General features: G+C 35.0%; 10 protein-coding genes across 10 annotated transcripts; 9 read left to right on the top strand and 1 right to left on the bottom strand.

The window, feature by feature from the left end:
• Window positions 1–139: 139 nt before the first annotated feature.
• RO3G_06656 (uncharacterized protein) lies at window positions 140–4,163 on the top strand (the record flags this gene model as incomplete). Its single annotated transcript, XM_067661246.1, has 14 exons — window positions 140–243; window positions 365–407; window positions 474–772; window positions 820–1,119; window positions 1,179–1,548; window positions 1,600–1,733; window positions 1,780–2,124; window positions 2,177–2,409; window positions 2,465–2,673; window positions 2,835–2,988; window positions 3,187–3,299; window positions 3,349–3,736; window positions 3,787–3,990; window positions 4,156–4,163. 14 exons carry the CDS (start codon window positions 140–142, stop codon window positions 4,161–4,163), a joined length of 2,904 nt encoding a protein of 967 aa, XP_067517347.1.
• A 553-nt stretch (window positions 4,164–4,716) lies between these two features.
• RO3G_06655 (uncharacterized protein) lies at window positions 4,717–6,999 on the top strand (the record flags this gene model as incomplete). The annotated part of the gene is made up of 10 exons (XM_067661245.1): window positions 4,717–4,806; window positions 4,864–4,947; window positions 4,998–5,156; window positions 5,206–5,289; window positions 5,435–5,470; window positions 5,532–5,927; window positions 5,978–6,043; window positions 6,092–6,179; window positions 6,227–6,549; window positions 6,601–6,999. 10 exons carry the CDS (start codon window positions 4,717–4,719, stop codon window positions 6,997–6,999), a joined length of 1,725 nt encoding a protein of 574 aa, XP_067517346.1.
• A 730-nt stretch (window positions 7,000–7,729) lies between these two features.
• RO3G_06654 (uncharacterized protein) lies at window positions 7,730–8,803 on the top strand (the record flags this gene model as incomplete). Its single annotated transcript, XM_067661244.1, has 3 exons — window positions 7,730–7,963; window positions 8,025–8,504; window positions 8,558–8,803. 3 exons carry the CDS (start codon window positions 7,730–7,732, stop codon window positions 8,801–8,803), a joined length of 960 nt encoding a protein of 319 aa, XP_067517345.1.
• A 1,521-nt stretch (window positions 8,804–10,324) lies between these two features.
• Window positions 10,325–12,398, top strand: RO3G_06653 (uncharacterized protein; the record flags this gene model as incomplete). The annotated part of the gene is made up of 5 exons (XM_067661243.1): window positions 10,325–10,349; window positions 10,397–10,560; window positions 10,616–10,843; window positions 10,893–12,228; window positions 12,313–12,398. 5 exons carry the CDS (start codon window positions 10,325–10,327, stop codon window positions 12,396–12,398), a joined length of 1,839 nt encoding a protein of 612 aa, XP_067517344.1.
• Window positions 12,399–13,037: 639 nt separating this feature from the next.
• RO3G_06652 (uncharacterized protein) lies at window positions 13,038–13,707 on the top strand (the record flags this gene model as incomplete). Its single annotated transcript, XM_067661242.1, has 3 exons — window positions 13,038–13,239; window positions 13,292–13,371; window positions 13,477–13,707. 3 exons carry the CDS (start codon window positions 13,038–13,040, stop codon window positions 13,705–13,707), a joined length of 513 nt encoding a protein of 170 aa, XP_067517343.1.
• Window positions 13,708–14,326: 619 nt separating this feature from the next.
• Window positions 14,327–16,410, top strand: RO3G_06651 (uncharacterized protein; the record flags this gene model as incomplete). Its single annotated transcript, XM_067661241.1, has 3 exons — window positions 14,327–14,570; window positions 14,625–14,888; window positions 14,945–16,410. 3 exons carry the CDS (start codon window positions 14,327–14,329, stop codon window positions 16,408–16,410), a joined length of 1,974 nt encoding a protein of 657 aa, XP_067517342.1.
• A 387-nt stretch (window positions 16,411–16,797) lies between these two features.
• Window positions 16,798–17,204, top strand: RO3G_06650 (uncharacterized protein; the record flags this gene model as incomplete). The annotated part of the gene is made up of 3 exons (XM_067661240.1): window positions 16,798–16,883; window positions 16,943–17,049; window positions 17,116–17,204. 3 exons carry the CDS (start codon window positions 16,798–16,800, stop codon window positions 17,202–17,204), a joined length of 282 nt encoding a protein of 93 aa, XP_067517341.1.
• A 316-nt stretch (window positions 17,205–17,520) lies between these two features.
• Window positions 17,521–20,237, top strand: RO3G_06649 (uncharacterized protein; the record flags this gene model as incomplete). Its single annotated transcript, XM_067661239.1, has 7 exons — window positions 17,521–17,702; window positions 17,839–17,923; window positions 17,977–18,347; window positions 18,403–18,816; window positions 18,865–18,916; window positions 18,968–19,487; window positions 19,537–20,237. 7 exons carry the CDS (start codon window positions 17,521–17,523, stop codon window positions 20,235–20,237), a joined length of 2,325 nt encoding a protein of 774 aa, XP_067517340.1.
• A 2,205-nt stretch (window positions 20,238–22,442) lies between these two features.
• RO3G_06648 (uncharacterized protein) lies at window positions 22,443–23,256 on the top strand (the record flags this gene model as incomplete). The annotated part of the gene is made up of 2 exons (XM_067661238.1): window positions 22,443–22,790; window positions 22,840–23,256. The coding sequence occupies 2 exons, from the start codon at window positions 22,443–22,445 to the stop codon at window positions 23,254–23,256; spliced, it is 765 nt and encodes a 254-aa protein (XP_067517339.1).
• A 3,140-nt stretch (window positions 23,257–26,396) lies between these two features.
• Window positions 26,397–26,835, bottom strand: RO3G_06647 (uncharacterized protein; the record flags this gene model as incomplete). Its single annotated transcript, XM_067661237.1, has 3 exons — window positions 26,397–26,505; window positions 26,562–26,604; window positions 26,754–26,835. The coding sequence occupies 3 exons, from the start codon at window positions 26,833–26,835 to the stop codon at window positions 26,397–26,399; spliced, it is 234 nt and encodes a 77-aa protein (XP_067517338.1).
• Between the last annotated feature and the right edge of the window lie 549 nt (window positions 26,836–27,384).

Below are 27,384 nucleotides of genomic sequence, written 5' to 3'. Positions count from 1 at the left end.
AAACTGAATGCTTTTTTATGTGTGCCACACACGCTCCTTTTGCATTAATACGCGTGTGTGACTTTAAACTTTTTTTTTTCTCCATATATTTTCGCCTCTTTTTTTTTTTTTTTTTTTTTTCCTTCAAAACTGACAGATAATGAACACTTGTCATGTGGTTACAACAATAAGTCCACCTACTGCAGTTACTTCTGCTGCAAGGGGTTGTTTTACTCAACCTGCAGAAGAGAATTTGATTGTTTGGTACATTAAAATAAAATTATAAGCTAAATAAGAATTAAACCTTTTGTGTACGTAGTAAGGGTTCAACTGTTGAAATATACAAAGTCATGCTGGACGGAATCAAGTTATTTATGGAATTTAGCATCTATGGTACTATTCGTAACCTTCAAGTGATTCAGTTACCTGTAAAAACGAAATCATATTTCATTGTTTCTTGAGTACACACTATTAAACACGCCCCTTTATTTTAGGACAAGTCAACTTGTTCACTATTTATCTTGACAGTGCATCAGTGCTATACTATAATAACCTACAGCCTCAAGACGCAATCTATCGTAACCGAATTCAGTGGACAGTTGAACATTACGAATGCAAGAGAGACCGATCAGCAGGTTGTAGTGACTGTGGATAAGACGAGCGAAATGATATTTGTCAGTGCGTTCACGGGATATGTTATCGCTATCCCTTTTGGAAAGCCTGCGCCAGGAGCTAAATTAACCTCCAAGAACCGAGATACGAAAGCTTCCAGGTTTATGCAGATACCCATAAGGTAAATAAGAATAGACGAATATCCTCATTCTCTAAAATTCATAATAGAACAAATGAATTTGATTTCATATCTGTAGCAGCATTACAACAAGGCGGGTACCTCTCTGTCCTTGTGGGTGAAATGGAAGATTTGAAGACGATCAAGACATTCAAGTATCGTGATGAATATAAAGACTTGCTGGAAAGAAATAAATCAACCATTAAGGTAGAGGCTAGCACACATGCCTTGGTACCTGTACCAGAGCCTTTGGGTGGATTATTGGTGATTGGTGAATACATTATTACCTATTTCGATCCATTAACGAATACCAACCGAGAACTCAGTATTGATCCAGCCAGAGTGACAGCGTAAGAAATACATGTATGCAAATATACACGCGTGCTATGGCTGATGCTATTTGTACTAGCTGGGAGTTTATGAAGGATGAATCCAATCGCTATTTATTAGGGGATGAAGAAGGATATCTTTATGTGTTTTCAATAGAAACAAGCCATAATAAGGTAGTCAACCTTTCAAGCACATTTATTGGCCAGGTACCATCGTTCAACCAAAATATTGAATCAAAAGCTAATCACCCGCAGGTATCACGACCTAGTTGTATTGTTGATTTAGGCAATTTGATGTTTTACATTGGATCAACTCACGGAGATTCTTGTTTGATTCAATTAATCAAAGGTCAAGAAAAATCAAAATATACAGTAAAGGTACTTTCAACTTATTCTTGCCTGGGACCTATTGTGGATTTTTGTTTATATGATTATAACAAGCAAGGAAAGGTACAAAGGAAAACATTGGTCTCAGTTTTTTTAACCCCCCCTTTTTATTAGCAAACCATGGCTTGTTGTGCTGGTGTAGAAAAGGATGCAAGTATAAGGATAGTAGAAAATGGTATAGGATTCAGTAAGAAGTACGCTCTTGATTTTCCACTGGTCTATGCTATGTGGACCTTAAGTTTGGATGGGTAAGTACAAAAAAATAAATACGTAAATAAATAACATGTGTGATAGGGACAGGGATTCTCTTTTGATCTCTACTGCTCTTGATACTGTCTTGTTGAAACCATCTGATCAAGAAGAGCTAGAAGTAACACAGCACACTTCCTATTCTGCATTGGACACAAGCCAAATGACTTTGGCTGCTGATATGTTTAACAGCTTTATTGTTCAGGCCACCTCTTCCTTTGTTCGTATGATGACCAATGACGAGTATGGCCAATTGATTGGAGAGTGGAAACCACCCACAGGCACGTCAATTGCTATTGCAAAAATCAAAGACTCTCACTGTGTTGTTTGTTGTGAGGGAGACATGATTATTTATTTAGAAATGACGAACAAAGGGTTTATTGAAAAAAGGTACGCGAGTATTTGTATGAGCATAGAGAATATATTAATTTCTTTTATATAGCAAGAGACAACTCAAGAATGCCTCATGTATTAGTATTAGTACAAGAAAAGAAAATGAAACACTGTATGATTACGTTGTGGCTGGTACTTGTGGATCCAACCCAAGCGTAGTATTTTTGCAGCTGCCAGATTTGGAAGTTGTGCTTGAACACAAGGATATGCCTTCAACAACTGGGCCTAATGATTTGTTGGTGGTTACCATGGAAAAAGTATTGTATTTGATGGTCTTATTGGGTAAGAATAAGATAATACACACATTTTTTAAAAGTTTTTATTAATACAATAACAGGTGATGGACAAATGTTTAGCTATCATATGGAAGTGGGCTCAGAAGATGTAATATTGGAATCTGAAACAGAGATTATGGTTGGCACCTATTGTACAGCAATGTATCCATATCAACATGGCCAAGAAAAGAGGGTTTTTGTTGCTGGACAAAGACCTACTGTGATATCAAGTTTTCATCAAACGCTGTTTGTTTACTCTGTTAATTTAACTGTAAGAATGTGTAAACAAAACAACAAAACAACATAAAGCTGAAACGTGCTATTTAGAATGTTTATGCGTTAACAAAATACAATGATTTACTTGTGTTAATGACAGAAAACCAGTTATTATTTGGACAAAACGATATGCTTTCAAAACTTCATCATACAAAGTATGAATTACCTGGAGAAATGCCACTCCGTATCGAATATATATCAGACATCAAGGCGCTGGCTGTAGCGAGCTGTACCAATGTACATGACCCTAATAAAAATATTATAGAGAGAACGGGAAAGGTGAGATTACTTGACGCACAGACATTCCAAGGTGAGTTCCCCCTATAAACTATTTTTATTTACTATACTCATGCCTGCTAAGTGATGGATACATTTGAATTACCTACGAATGAAGTAGTAGAATCCATGACCATCACACGATTCAGTGAATATCCAGAAGAATACTTATTTGTGGGAACTTTGATTGAAAATCACGAGGATCCAAACAATAATACTGGACGCATTTTAGCATTTACAATAGAGAATTCAAGATGCGAGTTGATAGATGCTGTTGATATGCCTGGTGTAGTATATCGTATGGAGTCCATAAAGAATACAATTATTGCAGCTGTTGATGGAAAAGTATGTTGAATATATGTATAGGTTATAAATATACTGATGGTTCCAATAGATATATGGACTATATAACTTTAAACCTGATCTATTAAAAGGTGAAAGAATCGAATTTAAATTCTTACTTCACAATAATGTGGTTGCACTTGATATGGACACAGACAACAATGATACTCTGCTAGTGGGCGATTTAATGGAATCTATGTCTTTATTAAAAGTAGAAAAGGATGAAGAATCGTTAAAGTTATCATTGGAAGCAGTGGATAATAAGCAAGTATGGATGACAGCAGTTAAATTTGTAAATGAGAATGTGTTGATTGGAGCAGATGATAGACATAATTTGTTTACAATGATTAAGCCAGAGATTCGACAGGAAGGAAAGACATGTAAATTGGAACTTGAAGGTGGATATCATCTTGGTACATTGGTCAATCGTTTCAGGAAAGGTACGTGCATTTGCATGGCTGAACAAATGTATTGTACTTATTGTTTACAGATATATTACGAGATGTTGAAAATGCAAGTGATAATATAGACTCTATTTCAAAATACGAATCAGAATTTACATTTGCAACTGTCAATGGATCGATAGGCACAGTAAAGACAATATCTAGAGAAAGCTTTGAATTCTTTAAGGGAATACAAGAGGGTATTCTGAATATCTTACCAAACAATGGTAATTTAGATCATGGTTTATGGCGTAAATATAGACCAAAATACAAAGTGACTCGAATGAATGATAACTATCTGGATGGCGATATTTTAAAATTATTTTCAAGTATGAATTCGTTAGAAAAACAAAAGCTACTTGAACATTACAAGAATGTCTCTGTGCAACATATTGAAAAATGGATTTATCATCTAGTGTCTTAGATTATTTACAACATATACCCTCTGCACACATACTGATTTTTTTTTTTTTCAAAACAGTTTGCTCTTAAAATAAATTTTCACTCGAATCGCTAACTTATAAAATCTTGGAAAATCGCTTCCTTTTTATTTTCTAAAGCCAAAGAGATAAAAAAAAAAGACAAATGAGTCTGTTTTTGTTACACATAAATACATTTTAAATTATTTGAAACAAACAGTTAGCAACCATTGACTTGCAAGAGATATTATACATCAATGGAAATATATCAACTTTACAAAAGACTTCATAGCTTGGTAAGCTCTATCAATGTAAAATACGTTTTTTTTTTTTTATCTTCATGATTGTTACTCAAAGATAAATCTCTCATTGTCTAAAAAAGCTTTCTTTTTTTTTTTTTTTTTTTTTTTCTTGGGAAATCATCCAAATTCAGTAAAAGTATTGTAGGAGGAAGATAAAGTATCACAAAACGGGACTTATAAATTTACACCCTTTTTTTTGGGCTTTTTTTTTGTTTTCGTTTTTTTTTTTTTTTTTTCTCTATTGTAATATAAAATTATGGATATTGTTTATTCACATATTTCCACTTTATACACACTTTGGAAATCATTAGAAGTGGATCCTTGTACATTAAATCAAAAACTCATTGTAAAAACAATTTAGCTTATTTGATGTTTATGTGTAATAATACTTTTTTTTTTGTAGAACGTCATTCAAGAATTGGAGAAATTAATTCAGTTAGAAAAAAATGAAAAGATATTATTGGTTGCGAATATTGAAGACTTGATTGTAAATATTTATTTTAAATGTTATTTATTGTATTCATTATTTGTGTGTAGGCAAGTATTGAATGTGCATCAAATCAATTAGGCGTTTCAATTGAAGATATGTTACAATCTACTTGTTTAAGGGATGATCTAGTTTACAATGATTTACAACTTTTACCTACTTTTCCTAAATACCATTCACTTGTGGAATTAAATAAGAAACTTTATCAAGTATGAAGAAATATTACTATAATTACCTAATAACTTATGCTATTTATAGGAGATCAAAAGTAGAGAATTGCATATCCATGAATGTTTACCTCAGATTGAATCAATATCAAAAGAATTAGATTTACCATTAAAAGTAAGGAATAAAAAGCAAGGGGAAACAGTGATTGACATTAATAATAGGAGTATGATTTAAATGATCTCTCATGGGCAAATGTTCAATTGGTATAAAATACATATTTATATTTGCACAACCATAACACGCATTTTTCTTATATTAGATTAGTTGTGATCTACGTGATTTACGCGAATTGAAGGTAACTCAGAAAAGGGAGAAGAGGTGATGACGATTGTACTCAAATTATTATTTTTTTTAAGGCACAGCAGAGTAAAGAATTTGAAATATTAGTTAGAAACATACAGTATTATTGGCAATTATTGGATTATTCAGTCAATACCAGTGATGAACTAGAAGTAACCTTACATCAATTGTTTGAACAGTTTCCTTTAGAGCCTATTTCTATCACATCTGCACAAGTAACATTCCACATAAAAGATGTTTATTATTATCAACACACCAATTTACCGTTATCAAAAAATATAATAAGCAAATTAAATGAAAAGAAACTAGAACTTGAAACGATGTATAAAAAACATTATGTGATTTATACAAGATCAGTCAATAAACTAAAAGCTGTTTGGGATGAATTACAAGTGCCCTTATTAGAAAGACCTTCTATACCTCAAACACTGGGTATTAATGATATGATCAAAGTAAGTTGAATTGTTTATATACTTTATTATTAATGTTATTTTATTTTCAGCTAAGAAATATTATTAATAATTTGGAGCCTTTTATCAAGAAAGCATTTGAAAAATATATACTTGAAGTAAGAACGGGCATAGGTTTATATATCAAACTAAACTATTTTATATAGCTCAAAGAACAATTAGAGCCTTTATGGGATGCTTGTCTTGTTTCAAATTTAGAAAGAGAAGAATTTATTGCCTCTCTTTATGAAAAGAGTAAAATATACAATATAAATCATTAACATTACTAATGATTATAATAGATACAAAACATGAAATAAAAGTCATTGTTGACCGTCAAATAGAATATCTTCAATCCATGGCGGGTAAAGGAAAGGCTTTGATGGCATTAATGCAAGAAAGAAAGGACTTAATTCAGAAAATGATTGATTTTGAAAAGAAAGCAAGTGATCCAAAGCGTTTATTTCAAGCTTCATTTCAATTATTAGAAGAAGAAAAGTGGAGAAATTCTTGTTTACCTCGTTTATTGCAGTTGGATCGCTCACTTATTAAAGCCATTCAAGAATTTGAAAAGCTGGCTGGAAAACCTGTCATGTTTGGCGAAAAACGATATCTTGATACTTTGGTAATTCTCTTTTCATTTCATCTACTTGCTTTATTTATTATTATTTGGTAGTTGGAGGAGATTGCGGATAGAGAAGCAAATCAAACCTTCTTTGGGTTTTTAAATACTGAGCCATCCAAATCAACCACTACTACAACTAGCATAAAACGTGCCAAGAACTCAAGACCTGCTTCTGTCAATAGCTTGGGTTCAATGATGAAAAAACAAAAAGAACAGCAATCAAAGCCACGTATCATGTGTCCCACATCATCACAATCTATGCCTTTGGATAAAAAAGGAAAAAAACAACAGGCACCCAAAGATTCAAAGCCTACACCTGTTTATAACCCATCATATATTCCCCCTCCTTTATCACCCAAACCATATAACAAGAATGGTCGTTTGACTGCTTCCATGATACCAATCTCTACTATACACAAAAACCTCTTGACAACCACCAAATCTATTTAATTTTTATTCAATATTTTTTTATGCTTTTTTTTTTTTTTTTTTTTCTTTATAAAAATGGATGTCATTAAAGCTATACAGCATTATGCTGATAAAATAATTAATAATGTAACAGGAATGAAGGCACTCTTACTCGATACTGAAACTGTAAGCCCTCTTTTATCTTTATACACATATGCAAGCAGCTTACGTAATGAATAGACGTCTATTGTCTCACTTGTTACAACACAATCTAGCTTACTCACAAAAGAGTGTTACTTGATTGATAGAATTGATAATAGAAACAGAGACAAGATGAAACATTTGAAATGTATTTGCTTCTTAAGACCGACGAGAGAAACATTGCAATACTTGATTGCAGAATTAAGAGATCCTGCTTATGGCGACTATTATTTATGTAACCAGTCTTTTTTTTTTTTTTTTTTTTTGTAAAAAAAAAGACATTGACTTATAGAATGAAACAGTCTTTAGTAATACGATTCGCAAAGCAGATATTGAACGTCTTGCAGAAGTAGATGAACATGAAGTGATTCGAGAAGTTCAAGAATATTTTGGAGACTATCTTGCCATCAATCCAGACCTATTTTCGTTTGGACAAGATCCACGTCAACTGTTTGGTACAAGTATTTCGACATGGCAACCTGATACACTCGAACAGACTGTCTCTCAGCTCTCAGCTGTCTTGCTCAGTTTGAAAAAGAAACCTCTGATTCGATATCAAAGAGCCAGTGCCATGGCCAGGACCTTGGCTGAAGAACTTCAGCGAACGATACAGCAAGAGGGACAGTTGTTTGATTTTAAAAGACCTGATACGCCACCCATTCTACTCATTTTAGATAGACGTAATGATCCTGTCACACCCTTGCTAACTCAATGGACATATCAGGCAATGGTTCATGAATTGATTGGTATACATCATGGTCGAGTAAATATGTCTAATGTACCAGAGATAAAGCATGAATTAAAGGTATATAAAAATGACTACTTGTAGAGAGGAAAAAAAGCTTATACTATGTGTACGATCATAGGAAATTGTGCTGTCGCCAGATCAAGATCCTTTCTTTAAAAAATCCATGTATCTCAACTTGGGTGATCTAGGCGCTACTATCAAGCAATACGTGGATGAGTACCAGACAAAGACAAAATCTAACATGAATATTGAAACAATCGCAGACATGAAGCGATTTGTAGAAGAATATCCCGAGTTTAGAAAGTTATCCAGCAATGTATCTAAACACGTAGCTCTTGTGAGCGAACTAAGCCGTCGTGTGGCTCAGGATCATTTGTTGGAAATCAGTGAAGTAGAGCAAAGTTTGGCTTGTAATGGAAATCATGGTAGTGATTTGGAAAACGTACAGAGATTATTGGCAAATCCTCGGGTAGATGAAAATGCCAAGTTACGATTGGGATTATTGTATGCATTGAGATATGAAACAACGGGCGCTAGTAGAATTACGGCCATGGCGGATTCCTTAGACAGCGTTGGTGTGGATGAAAGAAAAAGCACTGTAATTTGTTACTGATACCCTTTTTTGAGATTACTAACAGGAATTTTGTGTAGTTGATTCCTTCATTGCTGCATTATGCTGGTGAAAATCAAAGACAAGGTGATTTATTTTCAAATCAATCCTTGCTTTCAAGGGGTAAAAGTGCTTTAAAGGGATTAAAAGGAGTTGAAAACGTGTACACACAACATACACCTTTCTTGGCTGATATTTTGGATTCATTGATTAAGGCCAGATTGAAAGAAGCAGATTATCCATTAATTAATGGAAATCTTCAAATACCACGAGAAAGGTTTGCTTAAGAGTGGTTTTTACAAGAACTATACTTACATATGTTTATGAGTAGACCTCAAGATATCATTGTATTTATTTGTGGAGGAGCAACGTTTGAAGAAGCAAGATACATTTCACAATTAAACGAATCTGCACCTGGTGTGAGAATTGTTTTAGGAGGAAATTGTATTCATAACTCAAGAAGCTTCTTAGAACAAGTAGAACAAGTAAACCGATTTATATTTTAATAAAATAAATAAAAAAGTACAATATCTTTTTTCATATATAAACAAGCAAACTCTCATTTTTTCTCTCTCTCCTTCTTTGGAGTATCTGATTGATATAATGGACCCACTTGCATTTATACAATTGGGATATCGTAGAAAATTAAGCTCTTTTTATTAAATAAAGACCGATACTTTATGAAGAAGCTTTTATTAATAATGACGGTTGTTAAGTATGTAGCTTATAGAAAGAAATGGACTTTATAGCACTTTATTGTGAAAAGTATGAATAATAAATGTACTTGCTTAAATTTTACTAAAACGGTTTTTTAAACTACTGAATATTCATCCAAAAGCTATCTTCAACATCGTTGGGGAAATTTTATCCAACATCAGTTGTGAGCATTGGGCAATAAACTGTTACTTGATAGCAAAAGTATTTGAATTTGCTTGTGGCACTAGCTCTTATTTTATATATTTCATTAAACCTTCTTGATAGGGACTGAAGAATGGGAGTATATTATTACTCAAAGCTTACATATGTGCGCAAGAGATCATCGCAAATATGATTACAGCAAAAGAAGCCACAGCTGAATTCCTGCAAGTAATTTGAAGTGAAAGCACAGGTTGAAAAAAGAAGTTACCTTTATAGCTAAAAGTTCAGACTGTTATCAATTTACTCGTATTTGTTCGCCTAAGGTGGAATTTACATTCAGGTGCCCAAAATAAAATTTGATCCTCTGAGTTATGTTATATATATATTTCACAATAATTGTTCTCTAATCTGGCTTCCTTTTCTTAAACTATATAATACTTGTTATTTTAGCTTCCATAGTAAAGCAGCCGTGCTAGATATAACAGGTGAACCTAGTAGGCTGAGTAAGAGCGTATGCAATGGGTTGATGTCACTGAATGCGTATGCTGAAACGACAGTAATAATGATATTGACAATGGCTTAGTTCAATAGAAATTAAGTCTCACAGTGTTTGTATCAGTAAAACTATTGTATCACGAACCGGCTAAATCAACTTTTATTTTCTGGCTAATTTTAGCTCTTAGAAACAAGAAATCCCTTTTTTAATTCCTGCCAATTTTTTTGCAAGTTTAGCAAATAATTTCTTGGAGAAGTGTTCACCCTCCCCCTTTTTTTTCTTTTTTAATAAATGTCAATTCCATCTTCACCTTCTTCAGCAAGACAACTAAAACACTCACCTACTTCTCCTTCTTATCCAGAATTTCAGTACAAAAGAAATTTACTCGATGAAGTCAAAAACTGGTCTGAAAACAAAGTATCAGAATGGTTATCAAGTCAATCACTAAGTCGATATGGCTCAAAGTTTATCGGTAAACGGTAAAAAGAAGTTCCACCAACACAGTAACAATAATACGTTTGTATAGAGCATAATATATCCGGTTCAATATTGCTTGATTTAGACTATGAGTCATTAAAAGCAATGGAGATCAAAACAGTGGGAGAAAGAGTTCGATTAGCAGCAGCCATTAAAGCCTTAAGACAAGAATGTTATCTTGCTGCTTCACTAGCCGCAAGAACACCTACAAGAGTAAAGATGCATACACACAAAAAATAGTGTTATTCAATCTCTATTTTCTATATAGCCCCTGATATTGACACCAGAAAGTACTGAACAGCAAAGTAAACATTCAAAGTCTTCAGAGACTAAAGGTCTTTTAAAGCGATCGAATTCCTTTTCAAGATTTTTGGGAAGATCTGATTCAAAGAAATCACAAAAGAGCACATTCTCTAATGCACCTGTGGTCGCTAACAGTGTGCAATCACTACCCATGGATCCTATTTTACCTTCAAGCCCAAAGCAAATACAAAAAGTACATATATAAAACTTTAGTAAATGTTCATATACTCACCGATTATTAGCGAAATTCTTTAGAAGGAGGGATTATGTCGATGGAAAAAGTCAAGCAAACTTGTGTCAAAGTGTTTGGAGAGGACGGACAGACACGCATAGTCAATGTACACAATGCGAATGATTCCAAGGTGATTATGACCAAGGTACTTCATAAATTTGGTATTGACGAATCCAACGCAAACCATTTCTGTATCTTTGTTGGTTCCAGTACGAATGGAGAAGCACGAGCCTTGTCTGATCAAGAGTTGGTTGATATCTGCCGATCCACTGATCGACCCGAAAAGGAACGACTGATCTTGCGAAAGAGACACATGTACCCGACCCATGAAGAATTTAAGCGAAAAGGAACCGTCAATCGAAGACAACAGCCAATCGAGCTATCGTCCTACAGCAGCACAGACTCAATATTAGATAGCAGCATCAGCAGCAACTCAAAGACACGCCGACAATTCTTTGGTGAACGACCTCCTTCCGAAATGATCTCCTCCAACCTACAATCCTTTTTCCCTAATCATAATCGAGAGATACTTGAGACGGCTGGGATCAAGGCGCAGCGATTATCGACCATTCGTCGATATTCTTCACTGGGTCGAACCGAGCCAAGAATCAATCGAAACAGCGTCTTGCCTGAACTTGTTTCCGTTTTGGGTGTGGATCTTGACAAGTTTTTGGAGGAAGAAGATGAAGGACAGGAAAATGCGATTACAAATGATTCATTTCCTACTGCTGTGGAGCAGCAGCAAGCACGCACATCTAGTTTACATCTTCCTCCACCAAAAGAAACGCCACCGATCATTGTAGTAGAGGACAAGATAGAAGAAGAGGTAGCAGAGGATAAGGTAGAAGAAGAGGTAGTAACCTCCAAAGAACCTTCCACGGCAACTACAAATACGAGCATCAGTAGCAAAATTTTAAAGTCTTTACCAGACACTTGGATGAAGGGATCACTCATCGGTCGTGGTACGTTTGGTGACGTCTATCTTGGATTGAACCCACTCAGTGGTGAACTGATGGCCGTCAAACAAGTCGAGTTACCCGTTGAAAACTCTGCTACAGAGGAACGCAAACGATCAATGGTCGAAGCGTTACACAGGGAGATTGAGTTACTAAAGGAATTAGAGCATGAAAACATTGTGCAGTACCTTGGATCAAAGACAGATGAATCATACTTTAGTATCTTTTTAGAATATGTCCCTGGAGGATCAGTGGCAGGACTATTGGCAAGTTATGGCGCATTCCAAGAGCCATTGGTGGAAAGCTTTGTGAGACAAATATTGAAAGGGTTGAATTATTTACATAATAAAGATATTGTTCATCGTGATATTAAAGGCGCCAATGTATTAGGTAATAGATTATACAACGATTTAAATACAAACTTATTTACTCTATTTTTTTGTTTTCTCTTGCTTTTTTTGCTTTTTCTTCTAGTGGATAATAAAGGTGGTGTTAAAATCACAGATTTTGGTATTTCAAAAAAGGTGGAAGAAGGTAAATACAAAAATAAATGGGAATGAAAGTAACTGATAAAGTTGTAGACATCATCATCCATCGACGATCCACAACTGCGGCACACAGACCTAGTTTACAAGGATCGATTTATTGGATGGCGCCTGAGGTAGTGAAGCAAACGCATTATACACGTAAAGCAGATATTTGGTCACTGGGCTGCATGGTTGTAGAAATGTTGACTGGAGATCATCCTTTCCCTGAATATTCACAGATGCAAGCTATATTTCAGGTTAATAGTTCATTGTTATTTTATGAATAAGAAAATGCTGAAACCTTATATAGATCGGTAGTTATACAGCGCCCAATATACCTTCAAGTTTAAGTGAAGACGCACAAGACTTTCTAAGGTGTACCTTTAAACTGTAGGTTTTATATGGTATTTTGTATATCAAATATTAATTCTTCATGTAGAAACCACGAAGAAAGGCCTTCTGCAGACGAACTATTGAAACATCCATTTTTAAAAGAAATATCGGATCATGATGAAGCATAAACATGGTTCATTCTTTTCCTCTCCCCTTCCCCTTTGTATGTTGAGGTGTGATAAAATAAAATAATGAAACCAAGAAAACGGCTTTTTCTTGATAAATGCTTGAAATTTATCCATCTTTTTTTTTTCTTGTGCTTCCCTTTTCTTTTTCACAATGAATAAAGACAATCATACCGGACAAGATTCAATCAATCGCTTTCATTTTGAAAACTTCAAATCGTCCATCACTATTTCTTCAAAAGCTTCTGAATCATCAAATAGCAGTATTTCAGAATCAAGTCATACATCTGGATCTTCTGATATTGTTGCACATCATTCCGAAGATACTCCGTCAGTTTATTCTTTTAGTACCTCATGTAAAATAAATGCAAAACAACAAGAAACTATTTAAATGCTTATTATATGTAGGTACTTCGTTTCCTAGTTCGTCCAAGCACTTTTACAGTATTGTTCCTCTTGCTATTGATAAAGATATTCAAGTGAATGATGTATTTGAAGCACAAAATGAATTGATCAAGCCATTTGAATTATCCACTAGGAAGAATGCAAGTCTAATGAATTGCATGCACTTTATTTTAACATGTAAATTGTAGGAAATCATGCTTTGTGGCATGACTACGGATGAACTCCAAACAAGTATTATTGAGATTTGGTGCAAATCTCAATTGCACGATGTAAAGCGAAGATTAATGCACACTGCTTGGTATAATTGGGTCATGTTGGATATCGCAAGAAGGCTACAGCAGCTCTATCAACGAACCTATGGAAATAGCTTGGTTAAAGATACTGTTTCTGAAATATCAAAAAGATTGTTTTGTAAGTAAATTATCTCTACTTGATCAAAAGATGATAATGTATTGGACGCAGATAATGAAATAGGCAAGCTATCGTTTGAAGGAAAACGCTTCTGTGATCACCCATTGTTTACTACAAGAGGACGTGTAAGGCTATTGCGTTTGGCCAACAAGTTTGGTGATGCTGTATGTGCACTGTCAGAATTTGTTGATTTTATGCAACTTATGAAAATGGCAGATGAGGAATTTTGTGAATTTTATGAAGAGTTATTGGAAAACAAGTGGGCTATCAGTGATAGAATGAGGCTTGCTGCTAGTTTCTTTAATTCAAAAAGCCCTTTAGGTCCTTTTACTAGTGTTAATCCAATGACTTGACCTTGAGTTTATATATTTGTGAATAAATTACCTTTGTATCTTCAGTCCTAATAAGATCAATATTCATAAAAAGTGGCTCTCTCTGTAACCTTTCATCTGTTCGCTTGCATTATACTCACCACAAACAATTGGGTGGCGCAAAAATAGTTTAATCTCCGCAATCTTTTTTCTTTTTTGGAAAGTCGACCAAAAATTAAAATCGAAAATTTTTTTTGGATTATATTTTTTTTTTCCTTCTCTTCTTTTGATCTCACGATTAGATTATATATAAACAATGGGTCAATATAAAAAGGAAAAGCAAAGAGTCAACAGAGACAAAGCAGGTGGAGATGATCGTGCAAAGAACCTGCGAGTTAAGGGTGAAAACTTTTACAGAGATGCCAAAAAGATCAAGTACATCAACATGTTGAAGGGTGGTAAAGCCATTCGTGATTCTCAAGGCAGAGTTGTCAAGGCAGCCGATTTCCAAAGTACAGAAGTAAAAACAGCCAGAGTTGCTCCCAACAGAAAGTGGTTTGGTAAAGAATAAAAGGAATACAGAAAAAATTTTAGTGTGTTGACATGCTTTAAAGGTAATACTAGAGTGATTGGTCAGAAGGCATTAGAACAATTTAGAGAAAACCTTGGTGCAAAAGTCAACGATCCTTATCAAGTATTGTTGAAACAGAACAAATTACCCATGTCTCTTTTACAAGACTCAACTAAACATACACGCATGCATATCCTTGATACTGACTCATTTGGTAACACATTTGGTTCTAAAGCACAAAGAAAGAAGCCCAAGTTGGAAAGTGGATCGATGGAAGAATTGATGTCTAGAATAGAGGATACACATGGTAAAACTAAATCAAAATAGAAAGAGGTTGTATGGATTTTAACGTATCTATGATAGAGAGCTACAAGGTTGATAAAGATTCCAGTTTGTTGGCCAACAAAGAATCTGATTACAGTGAGGCCGGTCGTGCCTGGTATCTTCAAGCCGGTCAATCCAAGCGTATTTGGAACGAGTTGTACAAGGTGATTGACTCTTCAGATATCATCATTCATGTTCTGGACGCTCGTGATCCCATTGGTACTCGTTGTCGCAATGTGGAAAACTTTATCAGAAAAGAGAAACCACACAAGCAATTGATCTTTGTCCTCAACAAGTGTGATCTTGTTCCTACCTGGGTCACTGCCCGTTGGGTTTCCCATCTTTCCCAATCTGCACCTACCTTAGCTTTTCATGCCTCAATCAATAATTCCTTTGGTAAAGGCTCACTCATCCAACTCTTGCGCCAATTCTCTACTCTTCATAGCGATAGAAAGCAAATTTCAGTTGGTTTCATTGGTTACCCCAACACTGGAAAATCATCCATCATCAACACATTGAAGGCCAAGAAGGTCTGTTCAGTAGCACCTATTCCTGGTGAGACAAAGGTTTGGCAATACATTACCTTGATGAAACGCATTTATTTGATCGATTGTCCTGGTGTTGTACCTCCTAATGTGGACGACAATGAAGTTGACATCATCCTCAAGGGATCCGTTCGTGCTGAAAAGATGGCTGCTCCTGAAGACACTATTCCTACTATTCTTGAACGGGTGAGACATGAATACCTCAAACGAACCTATGGTCTTCAAGGATGGGAAAATGCTACTGATTTCCTTGAGCAAATTGCTAAAAAGACGGGTAAACTGCTCAAGAAGGGTGAACCCGATATTCACAATGTGTCTATCATGGTACTTCACGACTGGCTTCGTGGTCGAATTCCCTTTTATACACCTCCTCCTGAATCTGTTGAACCCCTGACGGAGGAGCAAGAGGAAAAGAAGAAACGTAAGCTTGGTGTGGATCAATTTTTCGGAAAGATCCAAGTATCTGCTGAATATATGGAAGATGACTTGGCCAACAATGCTCAATTAATCGAGGAAGAGCGTGCCAAGGAAAAGGCAAAGAAGGAAGAAGAAGCTGACAAGAAGACAAAGAAATCGACTTCGAAGGAAACAACAGATTGGGATGAAGTCTTTGAAGATGTTGTTGGTGAAGAAGGTCCTACTGTTAAAGCTCCTGTTATTGAAGGTGAAGAAGACGATGAAGAAATTGATAGTGAACTTGAATTGAGTGGTGATGAAGGGGCAGAAAACGAAGAAGAGGAAGAGGAAGAGGAAGAAGAGCAACCTGCCAAGAAGGTGAAAGTCAACAACAATGAAAGTGAAGCCGCTCCCAAGAAAGCAAAGGTGGGTCAACACTATTATGAAACTGCCAATGTAAAGAACAAAAACAGAAATAAGGTCAAGCCCGACGATGATAAAAAGAAAGTACTTCATTCCCGCCTTAAGGGTTCAGCTGTTGCTGGTAAACGCAAGAGAAATTAAGCAAAACCTATTTTGTATTTTTAGATCATATTTTTTATTGTTTGCATCAAATAAATCGCCTATTCGTATTGTATAATATTTCCTTTTTTTTTATTGTTTTTTGTAAATAATTTATAAACTACAAGTACCACACGTCTGAAAACGATATGTACCGAAAGAAACAGTGTAGACAATAAGCATGTTAGGCAAGGTCCTTTTAAAAGTAGAAAACTTCGACATGGTACTCGTGATCAGTTGGTTATCAATGAGAGAAGACAGTAACCACCTTCAGATTATATGTCCGACTCGATGACGTCAAATTTTGTATTTGATAGAGCGACTTAAAAAAAAATGAATGAGCTGTCTCTCCCCCAAGGGTCTATTTTTTTTTCTTCATCAAATCTTACAATGTCTGTATTGAAATCACAATTAAAGGGACTTAAAGAACTTCGTCTTCACTTTTGTCAAACTTCACCTGCCAGCAGTGGACTTCGGTAAATGAGAGAGAATACAGGCACACATATTTTCGAATGATTAAACGTTGATTGTATAGCGACTTTGTTGCAAAGAATTATCTTAGCATTAAACAAGCCAATCCCGAACTTCCTATTTTAGTTCGTGAAGCTAGTGGCGTCGAAGCTCGTGCTTTTGCTCGTTTCGGTAAAATAAGAAAAAATAATGAATAACTTTTTGAGCATGTGTTGATGTATCTTTTTTGGTTAATAGACAAAGGTCTTGAACGTAAAGTTATTCTTCAAAATGCTTCAGCTCAAGATATCGAAAAGACTTTAGAACAATTGGTTAAATCTGCTTAAATTAATTTACCAATTTGCCTTTGTTAATTTAACCTCAACTACAATAAACAGGAGAACAAAAAAAAATGTGCATAAAGAAATACAAATTGTCAAAAAGGAGAGAGAGAGAGAGAGAGAGAGAAAGAATGAAAAAAAAAAAAGGAGGGATAAACAAACTTGATTTACAAGTGCCACACCTAAAGAATAACAAGAGAAGAGAAAGAGATGGATGGTTATTGTCTGATGTGGCTTATAATCTCGTCATTTTTTATCTATTCGAGCCCCTTTCAAATTTGCCTTTTTCTCTTTTTTTTTTTTGTAAAATATACAAAAGGTCATGTCTAAAGTTAGCATTACTTTGCCAAAGTTGGCACCCAATACCAAACCCTTTGCCAATGCTTTAAAAGTCACAATTGCTTCTCAAGTAAAAGGCATTAAAGCAACTGAAGTTCCTGGCGATCTTGTTTCTTTGGTTGTATCCAATGAGGTTTCTTTGACTGACGCGAATGCCGCTGTCAAGTAAGTGTTTTTAAATTGTCATGTTTAAAACTAAAAACTACGCAAGGTATATTTTTAATGCTACTCATTTCGATGCTGCTTCAGACGAGTCTCTTTTACAATCAGTTGTTATTGAAAAAGAAGAATCTATCATTAGTCCTTTTATTGTCAAGAGAAGACTCGACCAAGCTTTTCAAACAGTAGAAGAACTTGTATCAAAGTATGGCAAATTGTTTGCCAAGGTACGTGTACATTAACTTTTTATAAAAAAAAAAAACTAAAACCAAATAAAAAGGAATCAGCCCAGGTTGGCTTTGTCGACGTTATTTTTTACGGTACTCTTGTTGAAGCGTTTGCTTCTTTCAAAGAACCCAGCAAGTACCCTCTTTTAGCTGCCTGGTTTGATATTGTTTCCAAAAACAGCAAAGTTTCTGCTGCTGTAGAACATATTAAAGAACAGGTATTTACAGAAAGAAAAAAAAAATTACCAAAGATGACTCATATTGATGTATACGTACAACAGAATTCTAAGGGAAGCAAGACCAAAAAGCAAGGAAATCATGCAGAAAAGAAGGTCACCAAGGATATTCCCAAACCAGCCTTTAATGCTGCTACTCAAAAGGTCAATGCTGATGTTGCCAGTAAGCCTGTGGATAAGAATATCAAGTAAATTTTGTGGAAAGAAGAGGAGGAAAGATGTACTAAACAAATGAGCTTATAGGGTCCTTCCTAAAGATAACGTACGCAATATTATGATTACCTCTGCCCTTCCCTATGTCAACAATGTACCTCATTTGGGTAACATTATCGGTTCAACATTGAGTGCTGATGTATTTGCCAGATACTGTCGTGCTCGTGGATACAATACAGCCTACTTTTGTGGTACTGATGAATATGGTACTGCTACGGAAACAAAGGCATTAGAAGAAGGTGTTTCTTGCCAAGAACTCTGCGATAAATACAATGCTGTCCACAGCGAAGTATACAAGTGGTTTGATCTTTCTTTTGATCACTTTGGAAGAACGACAACTGAACGTCAAACAGAAATTGTTCAAGACATGTTTTGGAAGAATTACAAAAATGGAAATATCACAAAGGAATCCATGATTCAATTGTATTGTGAGAATTGTCAACGGTAAGAGAAAGAAAAGAGAAAGAGAAAGAAACTGATGTTTTCGACCAGTTTCTTGGCTGATCGTTATGTTGAAGGTATTTGTCCTCTTTGTCAATACAATGTAAGTCATGAATAGATGAAAAAGAGAAGAGAAGATATCAATATTCATTAGGATGCTCGTGGTGATCAATGTGATGCTTGTGGTAAACTTTTGAACGCTACTGAACTTGTTGAGCCTCGTTGTAAGCTTGACGGCAACAGACCTATCATTAAGGAATCCAATCACTTGTTCCTTGATTTATCTAAACTGCAACCTGTGATCGAAGAAGGCTTCAAGAAATCAAGCACTGAAGGTGGCTGGTCTGCCAACGGTATCAACATTACACAATCTTGGTTAAAGGAAGGATTGAAGCCAAGATGTATTACACGTGATCTCAAATGGGGTGTACCTGTACCTCTTGAAGGATATGAGGACAAGGTGTTTTATGTTTGGTTTGATGCACCTGTAGGTTATCCTAGTATCACTGCCAATTACACTGATGAATGGGAAAAGTGGTGGAAGAATCCAGAGCAAGTGAAGTTGTATCAATTCATGGGTAAGGACAATGTTCCTTTCCACTCTGTCATCTTTCCTGGTAATCAAATGGGTACTGGTGAAAACTGGACGATGGTGAACCATATTAGTACATGTGGTAAGTGAGATGAAAAAAAGAAAAGATGAGAAACTAAGCAAAAGAATAGAATACCTCAATTATGAAGGTGGTAAATTCAGCAAGTCTCGTAATGTGGGTGTGTTTGGTAACAATGCAAAGGATACCGGAATTCCTCCATCCGTCTGGCGTTATTACCTTCTCTCTGTTCGTCCAGAGACAAGCGATTCGATGTTTACTTGGAATGAATTCATTACGAAAAACAATAGTGAATTATTGAATAATTTCGGTAACTTTGTTAACCGTGCGATTCGATTCATCTTTGCCAAATATGATGGTGTTATTCCCAAGGCTGATTTCAGTGGTCCACTGGAAACTGATTTGTTCAAGGATGTGAATGGTCTTTTGAAACAATATGTTGAACAAATGGAAGCAGTCAAGCTTAGAGCAGGCCTTGGTACTCTTATGAGTATCTCTGCTCGTGGTAATCAATACCTTCAAGAAGCCAACTTGAGCAATGCTTTATTTGATGAGACGCGTGCTAAATGTGATGCGGTTGTTGCATCTGCTGTCAACTTGATTTATCTTTTGTCTGGGTTGGTGAGTCCATTTATGCCTGCTGTAGCTGACAGCATGTGTCGTCAATTGAATGCACCTGCACGTTTGATCCCTGAAGAATTCAGTGTGGATATTCTTCCTGGTCATGTTTTGGGTGGTGCTGAATACTTGTTTACAAAGATTGATGAAAAGATGGAAGACGTTTGGAAGAATAAGTATGGAACTGGCGCCTAAGATGTGAATTAGACTAAGAAGGATTATCAACACATTTTATCGAAAACAGTAGAATAAACGTTATTTCTTGTCAAGGGGAAATAAGGGTAACCATCCTTTCTCAGATGTTTCAGTTTTTTATGTGTGGTTGAACAATGCTTGCATAGTGTAACTCATCATTCTTTATTCTCTTTTTCGTTAAAACATTATAAAATGTTTAAGAATATTAAATTGTGTTACTTTACAAAAAATGGCATGATTTATCTTTTTTTTAAAAAACACAACTTCTTTCAACAAACACTTGTGAAGAAAGAAAAAAAGAAAAAAAAAAGAAAAAAAAAAGCAAGGTTCATTTCGTGTGTCACTTTCCATTCTTTTTCATCAGTCTGAATTCAGTCACCTGTTTTTTTTTTATTCTTTTTTTCTTTTTGTTGTTGTTATTTTCTTGTACAGCAAATACCAAAAAAAAAAAAAAAAAAAAAAAAAGAGTGGCTAAAAAGACGCATGGACCTATTTTTTTTTTTTTTTTTTTTTACCTGGAAAGGGATTACACAAAAGGAAAGAAAGGGCCAAAAAAAAAGGGGGGGATTGAATGACTGATTATTATGTAATTTAATTTCTTATTCTCTCTCTTTATTACTTCTTTACAAAAGAAAACTTGTCAATGTCTTGTTTTATTGAATGCAGGCGGAGAATACAAAGAGATGATTTGTCTTTGCCATGTGGTTACTTTCACTCCGATTGAGTATTTATATATAAAATAACGAAAAAGGGGAGATGTGAATGTACTAAGGTCAGAATGAAACCATCCTAAGCGGGCTACAGAATAACACATCTTTTTGCATATATTAAATACTCGTCTAATTAATTGAATAAGAACGCGTTCATTTTATCAAAGTTTGTGTAGCAAAAGTGACAATAAAAGTGCCCTTTTTTTTTTTTTTTTTTTTTTTCTTGTTAGCATTTTATATAATGACATTATCCTAATATCTGTCATACAAAGATCAATCTGAACATCATTCTCGTATCACTTCAAAAAGAGGGAGAGAAGAGAGAGAGAGGGGGGGGGGAATAATCGTTTTATATAAATTTTTTTTTAGGTTTATTATAAAAATAAAAAATAAAGTCTTCATTTTTTTTTATTTTATTTTTTTATTTTCTTCCCCTCTTTTATGTCAGAAATAAACAGTTTGAACGTGTTTCATATGAATCCTATCCTTGTCGACTTGAATAAAGAAAACGATAGTGGCTCGTGCCCAACGCATCCGATAGGTGCCTTGATGATAATCTTTTCTTTCCTTTTTTATTAGAAAATGTATCCAAAATGCTCCCTCTTAAACTGAGTTCAACAGGTGACGTCTCTCGTTGCTATACTTACTCTTTCTGTCTCTGCCTCTTTGAGCCCACGAAAAGCTTGTTTTGTAGTACAAATACACGCGATAATTATATAGCGTACAAAGAATTGGTCTTCAGAAAAAAACGTGGCTATCCATAACAATACCATACAAGACCCCCATTTAAAGTTTTACTGTTGTCAAAATGATGCCAATGTCAAAAGTGAAGCAAAACAAGGCAAAATAGAAAAAAAGAATAGAGACAGTAGTAAAGTAGTAGCATTTTTCTTTTTGACGTCTTTTTTGGACCGGAAAGAAGAAGGCAAAAGAGAAAAAGAGAGCAGTTGGGGGAGAAGCGAAGCATGTTGTGTTCCAATCTGACTCCCCCCCCCAATTATAAATATATTGAGCTCCGCCTAATGATGTTTGAAGTGGATCACCCACTCAATTTTCAGTGAGTTCATAATCAATAAGAAAGAATGAATTAAGCAATATTCAATTTATTTATAAGCTTGAAACCTTGTTTATTTATCACCTGATCATCTCTGCATCAAAAGCAGTGCACGCACCTTTTTCAATATAAAACCAAGGAAAAGAACAGAATCCGTCCTTTTCATTGACCCTTTCTTTTATAAAATGATCAAGTCGTGTCTCATTCAAAAATAGCTTTGTACAACTCTCTTTCATTTCATGAACCTCAAATTCTAAACCCCGTGACTTTTTTGGTCTCCTCTTTCTTTCTTTCATATATAAAGTGAGTAATAAAAAAAAAATAATTTTTTTTATTATTTTTCATCTGCTTTAATTTTTTTTTTATTCTCTTTTTTTTTTTTTTTTTTTTTTTCTTCTATATTTTATTCTTCTTTACGCCCTATTTTTATAAGCTTATATAATGGATATTCGTAATTTACTTAATCAACATGACGAAACGAGAACCTTTAAGCCGATTGCTCCTTTGTATACTCCAGCCTATGATTTAAATACGATCGCACTTCAGCAGCAATTAGCAGGAAAACCCTATGTTTGTAATTGGGATGATTGCCAGAAACGATTTTCTCGACGTTCAGATCTTTCACGACATAAACGAATTCACACAGGCGAAAGACCTTACCAGTGCGAGTGGCATAATTGTGGAAAACAGTTCATTCAACGTTCTGCTCTCACTGTTCACTATCGTACTCACACCGGAGAAAGACCTCATGCTTGTGAACATGAAAATTGTGGGAAATCATTTAGTGATGTAAACAGATTCATAAATTTCATTGAACAAGTCACTCATCTTCTTTTAGTCTTCTTCTTTAGCAAGACATCGACGTACTCATACCGGAAAACGTCCTTATGTGTGTGATGTCAGTGGCTGTGGAAAATCCTTTACTCGTAAAACAACACTATCCAGACATCAAAGATGTCATGACGCACAGTGGAAGTGTTTCAGCCTCTTGAAGGCTGCCTCTCCTTGTTCACCCACATCTCCTACCACCAGTTGTGATTCTGAGGATTCACCCTCCAGTCCTCCCAATGCCAATCTGGATTATCGTAATAATCTACCAGCTATGGTTGCACCCATTCGTCCTATTTCATATACCCCACCTAATCAACAACAAAAGCCTTATATCTGTGTCTTTTACCCCCCTCCTGCAGTCTGGCCTGAAAACACTCAATATAATGGTTATTATTCAAAGCCTTTATATCCCACTCAAGATTAATTAGAAAAAAAAAATTATCTCTCAGCATTCCTCTTTCTCTCATTTCAATTGATCTGTGAAAGGGAAGAAGAAAACAACCCAACCCAAAAAAAAAGAGAGAGAATCATTTAGCAAAAAAAGAAAAAAAAAAAAAAAAAAAACAAACAAAAAAAACAGACTATCCCCCCCTTTCTTCCATCCCCCATTAGATTTTTTTTTATTCTTTTATTTTTTTTTTGCAGTGATTTATATTCCCCTTTTCTCTTCTTCTCATTGGATTCATGTCATTATTTTTTCTCATAACACACATGCCCCTTATATGCTTCATCTTTTTTCCTATGTTTATGATCCTTTATGCCTTTTTTTTTATGATTATTTCATCTATGACATGAACATAGTGAATCCCCTTCAACCATTTATAGACTTTTTTTTTATATATTAAACTTTATTTTTTCTCAATAATAAATACTTTTGCAAACACCATCCTATTTTTGATTTTCCCCTCTAAAAAAAGTAATTTTTTCTTACTGTCAAAACCGAAATTATAAAAAAAAATCAAGCTCACTATGGCGTTCTCTGTTATTTTGGTGAAACATTTCAATGTAACACAAAATGTCTGTGCCGAAAAAAAAAAAAAAAAGAAAGGGATGGGTTATTTAAAGGTTGGGAAATAAGTTTAGTCAAGAGAATGATTGGTTTATTTAAATTATTCGAGCTCAATCTCCTTTTTTATTCTCATCCATTTCTTGCAAAGGAGAGAAAGGGAACTAAGGAGGGGGGGAGGGTGAATTGACAGTGGAGAAATGGAAAGTTGTAAATTGAAAAGAAAGCTTGTTGTTTTCTATTGGAATCTTGTAAGAATGAATTTCAACTCTTACCACCAAACATGGGTCGTTTGTTATGACAAGAATGATCTGTAACCTATTGTGTATAAAACATTGTTCATTAGACAGTTTAGTAAAAATTTAAATTGTCTTTGAAATCAATTATTGGTTCACTGAAGAAGAAAAAGAAGATTCCATACTTCATTTGCTATCACTCTATTTATCGTTCATCCCTTTGTCATCTTTATAAAGCATAGACTTGTTTGAAAACAAATTGACAGGTTTCTTTTTTTAAAGAGAGTTCCGTGCACATGCCAGTGAGATCCTTTTATGATTAGCGTTGTGAGGCACCTGTTGTTTATGGAATCAACTATTGACATCTACTCATTTACAACTTTTAACACATTTACAGCAAGGATGGATCATGTTTTTTATTAAACAAATAAAATTTGATTCTATTTTTAATAGCATTGGTTATTATTAGTATTTAATTTTGTACAAAATTCAATTAAATAAAAGCAATAAATTAAACAAGTAGTCAACACACTCAATTGATTTATTTGACTTGTGGAATCATTATTCAAACCAACCATGGCATCAAATAGTAGCCTATCGAAAACGACTCAATCTTTGCTTGAACATCAAACTGTCTCTTTTTTGGACAACTTCAAAATGTACTCATCAACTACAAGGTTCAAAACATGACTAATTGTCAACAACCAAGGACAATGAAAAGGTCGCTTTATGCAGAAGGGACATGAAGAGATTCATGATGACTTTTGGGTAACCTTGTTCTTCTTTTCGTTTAAACAAATGTCTTTAGGCATTCTTTCTTGATCAAATATCACACTCAACACATCCCATCTTTTATTTTTTAAAAGCAAACAATGCAATCATTTTATCTTCCGTCGTCTTTCTGTCACCCTTTTCTTTTTTGCTTCTGAATTCAGATCCCATGCGTCCTGCTTGAACAGAAATCCAACTTTTGTCTTTCTCCCCTGTTCTCATCCAAAAGCATATCAATCAAGCCTTTCATTTTTCATGTGTCTCTTTGTCTGGTGGTGTTAATTCTGGTCGTCTGTACGAACACGAGAAAGTCCATCCGATATGCACGCAATTAATCTGTTCTTGTAACACTCAGCAGTCAATCATTGTCTCTCAAGATGCTTTATAAATGCATCTTGATCAGTTCAACCGTCCTTAAAAATGATTATTTTAAAACATGTTAAATTCATCCATATCAAAGCACTCTATTTCAAGCATTTCTTATACTATCGTCATAAACATAAGTCTCCCTGACGTTCTCAATTTGCTATTTGACATGAATCTCTTTTAGAGCCAACATCTAAAACCTTCTCGGCCTTTCTTTTTTTATTCAACTGATACATTCTGGCATCTCAAATGGCCCAAAAGAACTAGGAACATGGCCAGAAATGGCATGCTTGCCTACAAATGAACTTTTGTAGATTAAATATCACAGACATCCTTCATATTTACTTTACACCCCATCCATTTTGGATAGCCCCCCTGCTTCAGCAACTTTGGGTTGGTATGCATCAAGGCTTCCTCTGGTAGCAGTACATCTTTACAAAGCAGCCTTACTGGACCCCACGTTCTTTTCCTCTGAGCCTCTTTTCACTGACTGCTTTGATCTTCCTGTCGAAAGCCTCTTACTCAACAACGTCTCGTTTTGAACAGTCCCTCCTCCAAGAAGTCTCCCCTCGGTAAAGACCGCACAGAAGCGGATTTGAAAGTTGACAGACTGTCACTTTAGCGAGTGATTTAAACCCAGTCTATCCTCAGAGGGTTGAAAATCGAGTTCATCCAAATAAAAAGTTTGTCAGTGTCATTCATTGTCTTTGTAAACAAGACATACAGGGTTGCTCCCATACAAGGGGATACAGCTATATTCTAGTACAAGAATGCAGAAAAGCCTTCATTGACGAGGGAGTAGTACGGACCGATCCTTGATCTCTCTTTCAATCGATTGTCCCTTTTTGACAATTTGCTTCCAAATATCTACCGCGTAACCCTCAATTGGTTTGTTCGGTCAACTTCCGAATCAGTCAAATAAGCGTATTGTACGACATGTTTATAACGAGTCAAATACCCGACTAAAAAAACCATGGTGGGGTTCTCGTGTCTCGATTTTTTTTTTCCCCTCTTCTTTGTAGATAATAGAAAAAGAGGTCAATAGCACTTGATTTGAGTTCCTTTTATATAGAAAAAAGTCGTTTCTTTCCATTCTAAATAGTGAGCATTTTATTCTTTTGACTTTAAAAACCAAATGTCGTTCAATAAAACCATTCTTCCGAAACTTATTGTCACTGTCAAAAATCAGATAAGCACAGGTTTGTAACACATTGCGATTGTGTTGCACGAATCAGTGTTTAAACAAATGGACCGGGGTAAACTCTTTACAAAAGAATTCAATGCGTTTTTTGGACTATAAAATATAAAAGAAATAGATAAACGTCCTAAAAAGAGAGAAAGTGTGTTTACTTTGGCTTTATGGAGGAAAAGCTTGCTTTGAGTGATATGCATGCTGAGTAAAATAAAATATTACAAATGATTCTCAGCACTCTTTGTTTGCTTTGGACTGAGGCCTTTTTCAACAGGCTACAATTGCAAGTTGGTTTTTTTTTTTTTTTTTTTAAAAAAAAAAAAAAAGAGATCCATCCCACTGTGTTTTACTTATTTGGAGAGAATACCATAATTTGGAAGAAAAGCCATCGGAGACAACTTTCCGCGGTATCCAAGTATTTATAGGGTCCATTACCCAGAGACGTACAAAAAAAGAGCAAAATGGGGTTATATACTTTAGCATATACAATACATACACCTTTAAAGACTTGATTCAAATCCGATGAAGTTTCCCTCTTTTTCTTCAGTTTGTATCAGTAAAAAGTATAAACTCATTCAGTGGATTAAAAATTCGTTTATTTAGTATAAAAATCTTATTTCTCCAATCCCTACCTTGTGCTTCAAAATTTCGCATAACCATTGTCATCCTGCACACATCAAATAGACGCTTGCAGAGTAAAATGTTACGCGAGTCGCTGGCAAGCAAAATGAACCCTTTCGTTCGGTCAAAAGCAGTTTTTATGACTGAAACTTTCAACTTTTGGATTTCATGTGCTTGTATGCTGTGAACAAATTAGCACGTATCAAGCCTTTAAAGAATCGAATGAACTTGATGGGTGCAAAAAAGAACAATGGATGCAGGGCGCAATTGTAAGTGTGCAAGACTCAGGGCATATTGCTGGTAACAACATGAAGGTTGGCTCGCTATTATCATCGACTGTGAACTGATGTAAAGAACCTA

The sequence above is a fragment of the Rhizopus delemar genome, genomic scaffold (assembly GCF_000149305.1).
Source record: "Rhizopus delemar RA 99-880 supercont3.4 genomic scaffold, whole genome shotgun sequence".
NCBI classification, from domain to species: Eukaryota; Fungi; Mucoromycota; class Mucoromycetes; order Mucorales; family Rhizopodaceae; genus Rhizopus; species Rhizopus delemar.
This window is presented reverse-complemented; position numbering and strand designations above follow the sequence as displayed.